At 58.0% G+C, this 16,312-nt stretch overlaps 3 protein-coding genes across 3 annotated transcripts; 1 reads left to right on the top strand and 2 right to left on the bottom strand.

Annotated features, from left to right (window-relative positions):
- Window positions 1–1,226: 1,226 nt before the first annotated feature.
- Window positions 1,227–2,987, top strand: BESB_000350 (uncharacterized protein; the record flags this gene model as incomplete). The annotated part of the gene is made up of 1 exon (XM_029358790.1): window positions 1,227–2,987. One exon carries the CDS (start codon window positions 1,227–1,229, stop codon window positions 2,985–2,987), a length of 1,761 nt encoding a protein of 586 aa, XP_029221702.1.
- Window positions 2,988–4,550: 1,563 nt separating this feature from the next.
- On the bottom strand, window positions 4,551–6,711 carry BESB_000340 (uncharacterized protein; the record flags this gene model as incomplete). Its single annotated transcript, XM_029358789.1, has 5 exons — window positions 4,551–4,620; window positions 4,935–5,056; window positions 5,483–5,507; window positions 5,789–6,037; window positions 6,599–6,711. The coding sequence occupies 5 exons, from the start codon at window positions 6,709–6,711 to the stop codon at window positions 4,551–4,553; spliced, it is 579 nt and encodes a 192-aa protein (XP_029221701.1).
- Window positions 6,712–9,150: 2,439 nt separating this feature from the next.
- BESB_000330 (DEAD/DEAH box helicase domain-containing protein) lies at window positions 9,151–16,312 on the bottom strand (the record flags this gene model as incomplete). Its single annotated transcript, XM_029358788.1, has 9 exons — window positions 9,151–9,642; window positions 10,033–10,233; window positions 10,833–10,988; window positions 11,346–11,417; window positions 11,853–11,915; window positions 12,395–12,525; window positions 13,070–13,294; window positions 13,871–13,976; window positions 14,591–16,312. The coding sequence occupies 9 exons, from the start codon at window positions 16,310–16,312 to the stop codon at window positions 9,151–9,153; spliced, it is 3,168 nt and encodes a 1,055-aa protein (XP_029221700.1).

Genomic DNA, 16,312 nt, shown 5'->3' with positions numbered 1-16,312 from the left:
CTACAGGACGCGGGAAGAAAGAAAGAGCTGCTCGCGTCCCTCCGCGTCAGCCGGGTCGCAGGCGTCAAATATCCATGGTACCGCATGCAGCAGAGACACCGAGACTCGGACGCGCCCAGTTCCTTGACGCGCAAAGGAAAGGGGGAGGAAAGCACGCGAGACGAGCCAGAAGAGACACAATCAAAGCGAGGCGGTGGTTGTCCTGTCTTGCTCTCCTTTTCCTGCAGGTCCTCGTGTGCGCGGCGCGTATGTCCTGCTGCGGCGGTGAAACGCGCGAATGAGAGGCGAAGGCGAAGCGCGAGAAGAAGGCGGCCGCGCCTGCGCAGACGGAAGACTCCCCTTCTAGGAAGGGCTTTGCAGTCAGAAGGCGAGAGAGCCGCGTGCTCCAAGAGGAAAAGCGCTCGGCTCAACAGCGGAGAGCCTTGGCGGCGCGGACCTCGGGCGCGCTATCAGGGTTTGGCGCAGGGCGACTCGAGACGGAAAACGAGGAAGACGAAGAAAGGGAAGACGGCGTCTTCGTCGCCTCCTCTCCAAAGCGGAGAGAGGGCGTGCCAACGCCGTTGATGACGTTCAGGTGGACCTTTTGCTGCTTGAGGAAAGGGCGTAAGGGCTGGAGACGGGCACACGGTCTCGTGGAGGCGGGACGAGGTCGCTGCTAAAGACGAGTCGGGACTAGAGAGACAGGATCGCCGGCGAGAAGGCAACCGACGTCGTCAAAACTAAAACTGTCTGCGCATCGCACTCACATGCGCAGGAGACAGAGCACAGAGAGTGAAGACACGCCAGCAGGAACCGAGCGCACAGCCACGACCCGAAAAGGCGACAAGGCACGCCGAGCCAGCCTCGGCTGCGCCCGCTTTTCTCCGCGCAGTCGAGGCCTCAAGCATGAGCTCGCGCTCTGCATGCGCAGGACTCAGAGACAAAGGGGCATCAACCAGGCGACGAACTCTTCTCTCACGCTCCGTGGTTCATTTCACTTGGAGTGTGCTGAGGAGATGTGTGTTTCTTCGGTCCTCGGGAGGCGCGTGTCTCCTCCCATCTCGAGTCGACCCCCCCCCTCGTGCATGCAGAAGCCTGGCGCCGAGCGCCATGGGGCGCCGCGTGGCTTGAGGCGCCCACCGTCGTTTTCTTCCCTCTCTTACTTTTCTGTGCAGATCTGAGTCTTCTCGGCCTTCCAAGCGCCACGCGTTTCTCTCTTCTTGCTGCTCCCTCTCTCCGCGTTCAACATGACTACGCACTTTGACCTGCGCCTGGAGGCTCCGCCGGGCGCGGAGACGCCCGCGGATCTCCTCGCTTCGCCGTCGTTTACCTCGCTCCTTTCGCGCGCGTCCTTTCTGGGATACAAGGTAGTCGCTGTGAACGCCACGCTTCATCTGCCGCTTCCCTCGCGCGCGCCCGCGACGCCCTTCGTGCATCCGCTGCGGGAACCCCTCCCCGTGCTTCAGTCCGCGCCTGTCCGCGTCGCTGCAGTCCCGCCTGCCTCTCCGCCTCGAGCCCCCGGCGCGCCTCGTCGCGCCTCTGAGTCTTGTGCTGCCGCTCCGCTTCCTCCCTCTGCTCCCCAGTCTTCTCTTGACACCCCCCTCGTCGCCTGGTTGCCTTCCTCGCTCTCGCCGTTCCACGCGCTCGCGCCAGACGCCCCGCCGCGCCGCCTGGGCGCCAACGAGCCAGCGGCGAGCGACCGGAGTCGCGCTGCCCCCGCGCCGCCTCTTGAGAGCTCCTCGAGGCCTTCGGGCGCGTCTCCGCCGCTCTCCGATCCCGCCGCTCCCGCGTCTCCGCCGCTAGCAGGAGCCGGTCGGCTGCCTCCGCATCTCCTTCCGGCGGCGGCCTTCGCGGCGAGCGTCGCCTCGGCTGCGTCCGCCTACGCGCCGAAGGCCGCTCCGCGCTCTCCGCACTCTCCGGACGCCCCGCCGCTCTCCTCGGCTCTGCTTGTCCCCCGTGTCTCCGAAGTCTCCGCCTCGCTCGCGACCGTGTGGGGTGACCTGCTGCCCTACGGCGCTGCGGCGGCTCGCGCGGCTCAGACGCGCGCCGCTGCGGAGCTGCGCGCGCTCGATGCAGGTCACGGGAAGGCGTGTGGAGGGCAAATCGGGAAAAATTCTGAAAAAAATCCTGAGGCCGGCGAGCGCGACGCACTCTCCCTAGCGGCGAGCGGCAGCCAGCCAAGAGGGCTCCACCAGTGCCTGGTCTCGCCGGCAGATCCGATTCGCTCGTGCGACCTCATGCAGCTGCGCCGCGTGACTGTGGTGCTGCACACCGTGAGCTCTGCAGCATCCTTGTCCACGCTGTTTCCGCCGAATCCGCCATTCTACGCGTCGGGGGAGGGCGCGGCGGCGCGGGGTCCGAGCTGCATCGACATCGTCGCGGTGCAGCCTACAGACGACGCGACGTGGCAGTTCGCCTGCAGCAGCTGCGAGTGCGACTTGATATCGATCGACTTCTCGGGGGCGGCCGGGTCGCCGCCCGAGAATGACGTGAAGAAAGGCAAGCAGTCGGCGCTGCTAGCCGCGGCGCTCCGCGAAGAAGACGCGGAGCTCGAGGTGGCGGGCGCAAGCGACGCCCGCGGCAGCCTCGTCCCTGACCTGCAGAGACTGCCGTTCACCATCCGCCGGCGCCACGTGCAGCAGGCTCTTCGGCGCGGACTCTGCTTCGAGATCTCCCTCGCGGCCTTTCTACCGCCCCGCGACACCTCCGCCGCGTCCGCCGCGTTCGCCTCGTCGCCGGCCTTCCTCGCCGTGCTATCCAACGTGCAGAGACTTCTCCGCTTCGTCCCGCCCAGCCGGTTGCTGTTGTCGTCAGGCGCGCGGACTCCCGAGCAGCTTCACCCGCCGGCGCTCGCCGCCGCGCTCTTCGCGGGTCTGCGCATCGGCGCAGACGGCGACGAAGCTGTCAAAGTTGCCTCAGTCTCCGCCGCCGCCGTCCTCGCGCGCGGCGCCGCCAAACAGGCCGCCGGCGGTGCGTGCGTCGGAGGATGGATTGGAGCCGGCATGTAGCCGCAAAGAACTACATAAAAAAAAAATATCTCTAAATATATATAAACAAATATGTATATAGTTACATATATATGTATGTATATATATGTATGCTTGCCCTTGTATGCGTGGGCTCGGGATAGCTCACGAGTCTGGGTACCTGGGCAGACAATCTGGCTTCGGACATTTGCATTCGATGCATGCATGTATGCACTGCCATGAGCTAAACAGAAGGACCGGTATTCTACCTACGCATGAAGATATGTAATACGCATGCATGTATAAATATATATAAATATATAATATATGAGCATGTGTGAATTTTAGCGTATATATGCACATCGTTGCGTGCGGGAATGTTTCCTTTGAATGTCTCGGCGCCGCATTTTTCCGTTTTGTTTTCGTTGCGACCGGAGGCCAGCCTCTCTTGCCGAGCGAGCTTGCTGCGCCGCTGTGAGGGCGAGCGTAAAGCAGTTTGTCTATCTCTTGCGCATCTGATGCGTAAAACAGCTTTTTCACAGCAACGCGAGCCGCTGGTTGAAGCCCGCAGGAAACGCCTTTCGCTCTCTTTCTGTCTGTGAAGCGGAGTTTCTGCCGCAGCATAAGCGCAGTTCGTTTTCCATTGAGACGCGTTTCCATAGTGGCACGCTGCACCGCGGAATACACTCAGAGCGTGTTCAGGGTTTAGGGGTCATCGGTGTGAGTCAGAAAAGAGGAAAGCGGATTTCAGCCGCCATGCACAGGCAGTCTGCACCTCTTGCGCTCTTGAGGCAACCAAGATCTCTACGAGTGAGGCTCCACTTCCACAGTCGCTTTCACATTAGCTATTCGCTGCGAATGCACTAAACATGATGGTCATGAGAAGCACAAGAAAACTTGGATCCGGTAAACAACGACCCTCAAGGGGTTTTTTTCCGAGTGTAGTGATGTGCTGGAGTCCAGTGTGAGCGAGCAGTCAAGAAGCTGAACTTCTGTCTCCCTACGGATTCCGAAAAAGCTTGCAGCTACGCGTAGCGCTGTAGAGCTGTGCGGCGCGAGCTGCCTCAGTAGCCTTCGGGTTCTGTAGGGCGCTGTGCCTCCATCTTTCGGGACACACCAATCCAGGGTGAGCGCGGAGGCACGCCACCTGCGTGACGCGGCCTGCGGCACCGCGCACCCGCTTCTGTCTTTTGTTTTTGTCCTTCACTGCCGTGCGGAAACGAGTGTGACGCACAGAAAAAAAGCCGCTCGCTCGCCCGGCAGTCAGCCAGAGGCTTTGACGCACTCCGCACGTCCGACACAATCTATGCGCATGAGGGAATATGCTGCTTTTCTCGTAGACGCACGCAGCCCTGTGGCATACCCACGCCCGCAAAGGCGCGCAGGCACCAAAGCCAGTCCAGAGCGAGACGAGATGAGAATTATAACAGATGAACGGAAAAAACCGAAAACGACCGGGCCCAGAAAAGAAGCACTGCGTCACTCCTTCCGCCTCAGTCTCGCCCCTGAACCGCGGACTCGCACACAGAAAAATGTCGGGTGGGTATGTAATACATAACTATATATTTTAACATCTATTTTTGTGTGTGGACGGAGTTGAGGAGCTTAGCAGATCCCGAAGACCGCGAGGACGGCGTACGCGAGGAGAAAGAGACACCACGTCGGAACCACAATGCTGAAAACAAAGCGCGCGAATTTAAACGCATACATAGAACTAATCTTGGAAAGGGAAAGAGCTCAGCGAGATTCTGACGCCTCTAGACGCGCGGAACGCTACTCGCTGCAGAGACAAAAAACGACTTCGCTCGCGGTGCAGGCAAGACGACTAGAGATACGCACGTACGCGGTACACACATGACGCGTAGGCATTCGCGGCGCACTCGGACGCCGCAAAGAATGAAACCCACGAAACAGGAATGGGGATGCGTAGAAAAGAAAGAGGACGGGTCATAGACTTCTCTAAAGATGGCCTCCTCTATTCGAGCTTACTTTGCGTCTCCAAAAATATAGAACACATCGTTCGCAGGAAGCGGCTTTCTCTTCACTGTGCCGGCAGATTCCTCCTCATGGGCGGCCGCGCGAGTCTCGACAGCTGCACGGGGTTCCGCCGCCTGTAAATAAAAAAATAAAAAATGCAGAAAAAAGGGAGAAAATATGCAAGGAACGGATCCGTATAGAAAAGGGTCAACCCGTTTACACCAAGCAAAGGACTCCCCAGGTTTCTCCAGCAAAACTCAACAACGTCTTTCTTCCGGTCATCCGCTACATTTACATATATATAGATATATACACGTATATGCATATAAACTTATATATATATACATCTATGTACTTAGACACGTAGGTCTTCTGTCGTAGTCTCGAACGCAGATATATATGCAAATGTAGTGCGTATGCATATGTTTCTGCTTATTTACATACGGGCGAAAGAATCCCGTCCGGTATCAAAGTATGGGCGCACACAGCGCAAAACATATTTGGCATACGCTAGCGAGTGTTGAGAATACCAAAAAACTCGGATTTGCGAGAAATCTTACTGCGGGTGCAGGTGCACGCTCCACCCTGAATCAGAAAAAACACGGAAGAGCGGGTTGCGTGAAGACTTGCTGGCAAACATTTCTACTCAGCCGCCGGCGCCGACATGTCAATCTGCCCTAGAGAAAATAGGAAAAATCATAGATCTCAAATCTGCCAACGAGTTACTTGTCCTTGCAGAATAAATTCAGTTAAACTTCCAATTCTTCTTGAAAACAAAACGCACTCCTGGCGCTGGAGTCTGCGGTGTGTGCTTTCAGGCGCTTTGCCGTATGTCGCTGAGGAAGGGTTCGCGAGTTTTGTCTTACGTTGGCTCTTCTACAGGCTTTGCAGTTTCCGCGGCTCGCTGGGCTATGTCGAAGAGGTCTTCGTCTTGGTCGTGTGCGCCGTCTTCCTGAGGCTTCTCGCTCTCCGCGCCTTCCTCTTCCTCCGCGCGGGGAGTGCGCAGCGCCTCTGTCTCTTCTGCTGGAGCGGGCACTTCGACAGTCGTGTAGCTCGGGATCTCTTGCAGCGCTTCCAACGCCGCTCGGTTGGGGAAGACAACGAGGGCGCGCTCGCTGAAGAGGAAACGCACACGCAGAGGGCGACAGACACATGCAGTTTGTACCTACCGGACTCCTCAGTTCGCGATAAGGAGTCCTCTGTTTACAGCTTGAGCCGATACTGTCTTTCCAGACGCGAGAAAAAGGAACTCAGACGTGCTTACATACACACATGTGTGCACGTATACATACATATTCATGCGTACATTTACATGCAAACACGGGCGTATATGGAGATGAGTGAAGCCGAGCGAGGGTGCGAAAACGTGAAAATCACCGTTGCGCGCAAATTGTGCAGGGAAACACAAGGCCGCATAAATGCACATATGTCCACATATGCAAATACAGACGATTGCAGACTGTTGGAACAAACGGAGCAGCCGTGTAGGTCTCACGCCAGCTGAACTCGAATACACAGATGTCTGCATGGAAGCACGGATGCGACTGGTGCACTGGCGCTTGCCGCATGCGTATAGCCGGTTGACTTGAAGGTGAATAAAATGCATTGGGAGTTCTTCGCGAACGGCGCGACCCTCGAGACGTGTAGCTCTGCATCTTGGGTGCTTTTCTTTGTACCTTTCGGGCATGTGCTTGACGATCTTCCCGTCGTACGGCGTGAGAATCATCTTCAGCATGTCCAGCTCCGCCGTCGGAATCGGCGACACTTCACCGTAAACTTCATCCGCCATGGTGCAGTGTGGATGCGAGCGCGCGGAGACAAGACGCGAGAAACTCGCTTTCTCGGCCGGAGAGAGGAAGAACGACGCGGCTCAACACTGTGGTAATAGTCCCGCCCTTGCGCTCGCACTGAGGCAGACAGAGAGGGGCTTCCAGAAGAGGCAACGGCGCCCGCGGGCAAACGCAGACAGCGACAGAGCACAAAAAGGGAAAGAGAGGGAGCAGAGCGGAAAGGAAAGCAGAAGAATGTAGAGGAAAATGACAGGCAGACAACCCGTCTTGCGGCGCGTGGCAAACAGGCAAACACAGACTGCGAGCGCTCTTCAGCACGCGCGTTTCCGAACGGCGAAAGTCGCTAGAGATACGCAGCGGGTTCGAAAGGCGAGAAAAAGCCAAAAACCCATGGAAAATACAAACACCGAAATGAGAAGCTCGCCCTGCAGACACGGGGGCCTGTGCCTGTAAGCGGGCGAAAGTGACTCTTGCCTGCACATGCAGCACGCGGTGGAAAACGACAAAAGCGTGTGCGACGCAGCATGCGCAAAAACGCCGGCGTCCTCCGTTTTTTCCTTTTGTTTTTGCACACAAACATAAGTCCGGCCTCGCAAGGCACGCTACCTGCTTGTGTTCACCGTAAGGTTTAGACCCAACCAGTACTCATCGTATGTATTCCGTATGCACAGTCTGTATTCAGTTGGGCTGGTGTCTCACTAGATCTGCGCTCGGCTTCTCTTCTGTATACGCAGAGATCATACAAATGTCGTCTTGCAAGTGTCCAGCGTGGCTTGTTTCCAGTCTTTTCGGCTCCTTCTCTTGCAGGCGCCCCTGCTGATATATACGCACTTATACACATTTGGATATGGGAGACAGATTAGCACGCACGCACATACAGAAAGCAAGTTCTGAGAGCGTGCGAGCCAGCTAGAAGCTTCAAAGCGTAGGGTCTTCGTGTGTAACGGCCTGTTAGCGCGAACCTGAAGCGTCCGCGGGAGACGGACGAATTCACTTCCGTGTTTTCGACGCATTAGAGGAATATCGAGGAATCAGCAGCAAAGACGTTCATAGCGACGAGCTAAGCCATACAGCGCCCTAGCTGTTTTCTACATCGTTTCGCGTTGAACATAGGCCGTCCTATACCGTTCGCTTGCATTTGAAGTTCCTTTGGTCGGAGGCGGCATCAATATTTACACTCCTATCCCCCTCGCTGAACTGACACCGCTTCGTTTTATGCGCTTCCCCGTTGTCAGCAGCGGGTTCCCACATCTTCGGTCGCGTGTGCGTGCTTACTCCGTCTCACCATCTGCCTGTCGCTCCTCCTGCCTCCCCTCTACGGGTGATTCCTACTGCCCTCAGAGTCTGCTCGCGTGCGCTGTGTCACTTTGCCTGTCGCAAGACCTAGTCGTTCCGCTACTGTCTATCCGTTTTACCCGTTGGCGGAGTCTTGGATCCTCTGAGAACGTCTACACGCAGCTGCAGTCCCCCGTTGCCTGTGCTGAGTCCCTGTATCACATGCCTGACTGTGAACTTCCTACTCGGTGTTTGCGGGCTCCGCCCTTCCCTCCTGAGTGTGTCATGCGCCTTCATTCTGCATTGTCGCACGCATGTCATGCAAATCGTGGCACATCAGCTCCCAACCCCCCCGCTTGATTATAAATTAAAATGTAAAAAATTCCTCGAAAAGTCTCTTCTCTTGGGTGCGTTCTCACACAACTCCGCGCAAACTGCATTCTCTTCTCTGCGTCTCTCGCACGTAGTCCGTTTTCTCTCAAATTTGTACTGTCCTCCCTCTCGCGTAGAGTCACATTGGGCGGCTGCTGCTCGAGGCTTGCTTTGCGGCAGCGACCGCTGCTTGCCGCAGGCGCGTCAACGCTGCCACAGCTGTATTCCAGCTCGATGCGACTTGGTTCAGAAACGGAGGGTTCAAGTTGCACTGCCACATATCACGCCTACCACTAAAAAGCGTCATTCGTTTTCTTTCCCAGTATAGCCGGAGGCGGCGCATGGCGCACGGCCTGCACATTTGCAAGGCGAAGGCCAGGCCTCAGCACGCGAAGACAGACGCAACTGTGTCTGTCGACAGGGCGACAGGCAAACAAAAGAAAAAGGGAACTCAAGAAGCTGAGTGCTAAACGCGGTCTAACCTGACACCGATGCACGAGAGGCCACTCTGCGCGCGCCAGCACATTTCAGCGTGCGCAAGCGCCTAGTGCGGTCATGTCGACACGTCTTGACGGTTCACGCGCAGCCTCCTGTCGGGCACAGATTCGAGAAGTTTTGAGAGCAAATCTAGAGATCGACTCTGAGTCTCCTGCCTGTCGTGCAAACATGCGGGAACGCGTCTGGCGCGCATCATCGGGGAGTCGTAGGGAACTGTAGCGGTATACGGCTAGAGAGAGACGGTGCTCTTCAAAGACAGAAAACGATTCGCTGCCGCGCGAGCGTGCGCGGGGTTAGTAGGTATTAGCCATGTCGTGCAGGAAGGAAGGAACGTCCTGTTCATGCTGCTTGAGAATTTGGATCATCGCGGGCGCGAGGCGCTTGTCGTTCCAGTTCATGTAGCTGATGGCGATGCCGCGGCGCCCGGCCCGCCCTGTGCGTCCGATGCGATGCACGTAGTGCTCCATCTCGATCGGCATGTCGACGTTGATGACGAGGCCAACATTGGGGAAGTCCAGGCCGCGCGCGGCGACAGAGGTCGTGACGAGAACGGGGAACTTTCCGCTGCGGAAGTCCCTGAACACCTGGGCTCTGTCAGGCTGCACCAGGCTGCCGCTGAGCGTCTCCGTATGGATCCCAGCCAGCTGAATGGTGTGCTGCGTGGGATAGAGTGCCCTCTTGCTCCGCACAAAGACAATCGCTTGGCCTTCGTTCCGCGACAAAAACGCCTCCAGGTCCGCCCGAAGCGTCATCGCCTTCAGAGGCTCGTCGACCATCTTCACAATCTGCAGCACGCACATTCGAAACAGCGACAGAACGCTCCTGGAGCGGCGCAACCGCGGGAAGCGCACGCAGCCGCGCACAGGCGCCCGACTGATTCGCCTCTCTGAGCCTCTTTCTGATGCGCTGTGCAGTTCTACGCGGCGGAGCCTCAGCGCCGGCCGCAGGCACGACACAAGCTCCTCCACGCGTCTCTACGCGCATAGACTTGTGCGGGTCGCCACCGGCTTCGCGCGAGGCTGCTCAAGGACCGACACGAGTTGTGGCCCTGGGCGTGCGCTAAACAGCTGCTGCTGAAGTCATCTTTGACGAGTTTGATTGTCGCGGCCGCGACAGGCACTCGTTGCGCGCGACAGGCCGCGACAGGCCGCGACCGCCCGCTCGCAGTTGCTCACTTGTTTGACAAGCGAATTGCGCGCCGACGGCGGGTTGCCTCCCGGCAGTGCGTGCTCCGCAGCGGAGCCGACGGACAGTTGCACGTAGGAGGACTTCAGCACCATCGGCAGCATCTCAGTCAGCTCAGGCGGATAAGTCGCCGAGAACAGGAACGTCTGGCGGTCCTTCGGCATGTCGCGTTCTCGAACAATTGACTTAATCTGCCAACGAGGCCAACAGCGACAGAAAAGAAACACGCAGGAACATGCACACACAGTCGTCGTCGTATCGGCGAAGCCGCGCGACGACTCTCAAGCGGATCGCAACCGGCGCCGTCAAAGGCGTCTACACAGGGCCTGCAGCACAACAGAGCTTCGAATCTGATGAACTTAAAGACTCCACCCTCCCCCTGACTGCAGCTACAGGAGAGACTGAAACCAAGTCAGAGAAGGGACTGCAGCTTAGGGCGCGCAGACAACCTGGTTTCGTCCCTTATATCACCCGCATACACACGTATACATATAGATACTAGGTAGATAGATAAATAGATAGATAGATAGATAGATAGATAGACAGATAGATAGATAGATAGATAGATAGATAGATAGATAGATAGATAGATAGATAGATAGATAGATAGATAGATAGATGCGCGTCTCGGGAGCAGTTAGAGTCAGTCTTCTCTAGCGAACGCAGGAGGCGCAGTTCGAGCAGGCCGATACACCGCCACCCTGCAGGAAGTCAAACCTCTGTAGAGAGGCACAGGCACGACATGAGACACACGCAGAAGTAAGCACGGATAAAAATGGGAGTGACTGACCAGAGGGCGGAAGCCTAGACTCAGCATGGCGTCTGCCTCGTCGAGCACGAGAATCTGGACGTAGTGCAGCGAGATCTTGCAGGCGTCGCACAGATCGATTAGACGTCCAGGGGTACACACCGCGATGTCGATCTGATACTCGTTGATCTTATCCGTCTGAAAACCGAAACGTACGGTAGAGAGCGAGAGAGCGATACGACAGGCACCTTCCGCATCTCCGAATGTCGTTCGTAGCGGTTGCATCCCGTCAAACTCAGGCTCAAGAGCGTGCAGGAAACGCGAGGCGCTTGAAGCCCCAAACACACGCTATCTTTCACGTTCACGGGAGCTGTGTTCCTGACTGTATGCGGCTTGACTCTTTGCGCTAAACACGCTTGAAGAGAGATGGACTGAGAGAAAGAGAACTAGTGAAAAATATTAAACAACCCACAGTGTGCGTTTGCAACTTCTTTCCCTGCGTGTGGCGCTCCGAGTCTGATTCACGTGCCAGCACTCTTGATGACGAAGACTCACCTGCTCGAACTGCGGGACTCCGCCGATGAGGAGAATATGACGCAGCGGCGTGTCGCGGCAGAGACGTCCAACCTGAGAGATGAAAGGATAACAAGGGTAGCACACGAAATACGGGAGAATGAATCGGGCTGGATGGGCGGTTCCAAGCAAGGAAAGAGTCTCGCAAACACGGCAGACGCGTGTCGCGCGGATTCGGTCTCGAGTTCGCTCGCTCGCCTAGACTGTCCCCAACTCGATATTCTGCAAGCTGTCGTCTGCTGCCGATATAGGGACAGCTGCCGGCTCTTCTTTCCACCGCTGGCTGCATCCAATCAAGTCCTCGCTCTCCTTTGGAGGCTCATCAGGCGACTCAGACGGACAGGACCAGGCCGCGAAAGGCCCAGTGACGTCGCCGCCGGATAGCTTCGACATTGCTCGACTGCTCGCTTTCCCTCACCCGACTCCCCCATGCTTCCCGCTCCAGCACCCCGTCGCGGGCGGAGCACAGGAGGCTTGTGAGGGTCTCACCTCCTCGCCGATTTGCAGCGCCAGCTCCCGCGTAGGAGCCAAGACGAGGCCAGTGGGCGACGCCTGGACGGAGAAAAATTGCAAAAATTCCAGAAAAATGAGAAAAAAGAAACTCCGTGTAGCCATCTGATCGACGGCCACAGCAGCTCGTGCAGGACGAAGTAGCGACAGACGTCTGGCAGAGGCAGGCCACAGAGAACCGTGGTGGAGGCAGAAAGCCTGACGGAAGGCTTTCGAGCACGAGCCGGCTGAGCCGCAAGGTCATTCCAGGAGATACCCAAGAAAAAGCAAGCGAATCCAAGCGGGAGCTACGGGAAGAGACGCCCGCCTCCCCCCGCCCCCCCTCCCACGTCTCAAGAGGTTTCCTGTCTCTCTTGCGCCCCGGTCTCTTCTGTGCGTCTCTACCCGGCCAAGCGAGGCACACACACACACACGAGAGACAGCGGGTCAGGCAGCGTTTCACACGCTCCCATGAGCGGGGATCCTTTTTGCTGACCCGCGGGGAGACTGTGGAACTTGACGAGCTTTCTCTCGAGCGTTACCTGCGCGCGCGGCCCTGGAAAGAACGGACGGATGACCTCGCCGAGGTTGAGGAGGTTCGAGGTGAGCGGGGCCAAGAACGCCATGGTCTTGCCGCAGCCTGTCGCGGCGGAGCCGCAGATATCTCGACCCGCTGAGGAAGCACAGAGGATAAGAATCAGCAAACTGCACACTTGTCTACAAGGCAGGAGCGGCGAGCGCACTCTCGATGCTCCAACAGAGGAAACGGGCACGTCAGGTGCCTGATTTCGCAACGTCGTCGCAGGGAAGCAGCGACGGATAGCTCACTCCCGAAAACGCGGCCTTGGCGTTTTGAACGGACGTGCATGAGCGTTCACGCAAGAAAACGAAGGTTCACGTGGCGCCCTTCCCGTTTCAACAAATCGACGCTGAAGCATATGTCGTGCTCCTTCAAATACACATACATATGAATGTATTACACGCTAATGAGGAAAGAGCCGGCATACGGCTGGAGAGCTCTCTGCGCGCGTATATGCGTATTCTGACGCGAATCCACACGAAGAGGAAACATGAGCACAGGCGTGAAGCTCATCCGCCGAGCTCTCTCGCGGTGAATTCCTTCCGCCGCGCCTGAGCTGCCGTGGTCGCGCCGCGGGCGCAGCACGTGTGGAGCGCTCGCCAACCTCCGCGCGCGAGTCCCCCGTCTGCGGCAGTACCTGAGGCAATGGGGATGGCGTGCCGCTGAACGGGAAGGAGACGTTTGTAGCCGAGCCGCAGGAGGTTGCTCATGATGGCGGAGTTCAGAACCTTCTCGCAGTCCAGAACCTCGGCAATAGGCAGCGGGAGCCTCTTGGGGTCTTCGAGCCCGGCGTCCGGACCAGCGATGGTGACCGTCACCTCTTGGTCTTCCAGCTGGGCGAAAGCCTCGCCGATTCGCTCCTCTGGAACGCAACGCAGCGACACGCGCCGCACGAGAGACATGCGCCTCCGGCCGCTGCGCAAGCTAGCTCCGCAGCTTCGTCGCACACGCACAGCCTGCACGCGCTTCAGCCTCCGCGCCTGCTTTCCCTTGGCGGGCTCCGCGAGCGGTCCAGGTGCCCACTCAGCGCGTATGTTCACGCACGCATATATATACTCTCTAGGCATAAATACAGAATATAAATATGTATATATACGTATGTGCAGATACGTGCACTGGTTCGCTCAGGCGCCTAGACGGACCCGTATCTCCGCAGGTTCGCGTACAAAAAGGAAATATCGGAGCAAATCCAGCACAAATCGCAGGAACAGCAAACCGAGTGGCACTGGGGTTTTTCAAGCAATGAGGAAAGAACAGACCGAAGAAGTGCAGATACCGATAAGGAGCAGATTCGCCCGTCTCCACGGCGAAAAAACGCGGACACAGAACAGGATCCAGAGCAGCGCCACAGGTAGAGCGCGGAAATTCTCGGGGTCTTTTGTAAGCAACGCCAACCAAACATGCAGGAAGGCTGGCGTGTCACCTTCCTGTGCCTCACCTGCGTTGTACGTCTCAGACTCGGTCTTCTTCTCCGCTGGCGCCTCCGCTGCCGCAGCGGCCTCCTCTGTAGCAGCCCCCTCGGGAGGGTCGCGGCCATTCATCACCTGCAAGCATGCATCCGTCAAGACGGCAGGCGAGCCAACATGAATACCCATATGAGTATGCATACAGAGAGACAGACACAGATATAGACGTACAGATATAGATAGATGTTTTTACATGCAGGCGCATGAATGAGCAGTGTCAGCAGCTGCTGGAGCAGCACAGACGGATGTGTAGGTATCACCGGCTGACGTCATCGGACCATCACGAGCGCTGCCGGTCAAAGCCGAGCGCATGGAGAAGATGCACCTGCACCCATACGCCGATCTATTTCTGATAAGAACTCTTTGCTAGTGCGGAGGCCCAAAGACGACGCGAAAGCTATATATACAGAAGCGTGTCGGTAGACACGCAGGCACAGGGCAGACCTGTCCGTCCGCCAGCTTGAGACCACGGATGCAAGCACTCATTCATGGAATATATGCCTATGTATACACATATATACACCTAACTAAATAAATAAGCTATTGTGATGCGGAGGAGCATTTTCCGCCGTTTGATACGTATGCGTGAGCATCATATCCGTTGCAGCTCTCAGATCGCACGCCGCCCAGGCTTTGACCTGGATCCCGCCGCGTGTCTGGCGGAGTGTGTGTGTGGCGTGAAATCAACTTACGTCCATGATGAGCGGTTTTTCGCCGCGTCCCTCCACAGCTGCCTGCAGTTGCCGCTGTTCCTGCTCGGCGCGTCGCGAGTTCTCTTCCGCCATTGTCTTCTGCAGTGCGGCGAGGCGCTCGTCGAGGGATAGGCCAGTCGCGGAGGCCGCGGCGTTGGAAGCCCGCTGCTGCGCCGCGGCGACAGTGGTCGGCGGCGGAGGCGTCGGAGGCGGCGGAGGGATCTCGCCAGCCGCGGTGTTGTAGAGACGCGGCGCCGTGGGCAGGTTCGTGTTGAGCGTCGCAGCGACGGGCGCCGCGGGCGCCGCCGCAAACTGACCGGGGTTGCCCTCGCCTTCTGCAGTTTTGGGGAGCGACGTGGGCAGCAGTGAGAGATACGAGAAGTTGACGAAGAAGGAAGAGGCCGGGTAGGCGTCTTTGGGTTTCTCGCCAGGCACCGGCGGTGGCGGCGCCGCGGCGAACGGGAAGAGCGGATTCTCAGGTGTGGCGATGAGAGGTTCGTTCTCCTTCGCCGTCACTTCAGCGGACAGATTGAGCAGGTCACTCAGGGAGGAGGAACTTCGAGACGAGGAGGAGGACGAGCATCGCGAGCGTCGCCGCCGGTCTCTGCGCCGGCGCTTCTTGTCGCGGTCATTGCGCCGCCTCCGCTTCGATCTGTCATGCCTGTGAGAGGCAGACGACGACAGCGACGCCGAGCGTTCCCTCGACGACGCGTTTCGCCTCCTTTTCTTGTCTCTGTCTTTGTCTTCTCGGTGTCTGCGGCGGTGGCCATGGCGCGACTTCCTCTTCGCGTCCTTGTCGCCGTCGCGATGACTCTCCATCGACCGACTTTTTCTGCTGCGGCGATTCTCCTTCCTCTTGCGATCCCGGCGGCGTGAGCTGTCGTCTCTACGAGATCGTTTTCCAGCTTTGCCCTGTCCCGCGTCGGACTCCTCCCCGTGTTGGGCTTCGCACCTCCGCTCACCAGAACCCGGTCGGCGGTCGCCGGAGGACCCCCGTCTGCTTTCGCGGCCGTCTTGCTCTCCCTCTGCGCCGCTATCGCCGCCTCCGCGTGTTTTACGCCCGTTCTCCGTCCCCTCTGCGGAGTCGCATTCCTCCATCACGCCATCCGACCGACGCAACCAGTCTCTCCCTCGCCTCTGGAGCTCGGTAGCCTGACTCGAGTCTCGCGTGGGCGCAGAGGACGGCCGCGAAACGCCTGAGGCGTTCGAAGCCGCGGACTGCGGAGAGCGGGAGCGCGCCTTCCTCTCCTTCCACTTGCGTTCGCGTCGTCTCTCCCTTTTGCTGTCCTTCGGCTTCTCCTCTCTCGACTCGTCTTTCCTCTTTGCCTTCCGGTGTTCCTTCGAGGCGTCCTTTGCCTCTTTCCTCCACTTCGGCGAGCGCTCCTTTTCCGCCTTCTCGCTCTTCTGGCTCTTCTTGTCCTCTTTGCGCTTCTTCCCGTCTTTGTCGGCTTCCCTGGAGCTCCTCTCACCGATCTTGCTCCCTTTCGGCGCAGCCTCTCCCTCTGGGGCGGCTTCTGGGTAGCGGATTTCTCGCTCCTTCGTCTCCTTTCGCTTGTGAGAGCTCTTGCGGTCAGACTTGTCAGACTTGCTCTGTTTCCGGTGCTTTTTCGCCGCCTCCTTCTCACGCTTGTCCCCCGCCGGCGCCTCCGGCTTCGTCTCCTCCCGCATCTTCCCCCTCTGCGCTGGAACCTCTTTTTCTTTCTGTTGCAGGCTACCACCCAT

Source organism: Besnoitia besnoiti, chromosome I (genome assembly GCF_002563875.1).
Source record: "Besnoitia besnoiti strain Bb-Ger1 chromosome I, whole genome shotgun sequence".
Taxonomy (NCBI): domain Eukaryota; phylum Apicomplexa; class Conoidasida; order Eucoccidiorida; family Sarcocystidae; genus Besnoitia; species Besnoitia besnoiti.
Note: the sequence above shows the minus strand (reverse complement) of the source record. Positions and strands in the feature narration are given on the sequence as shown.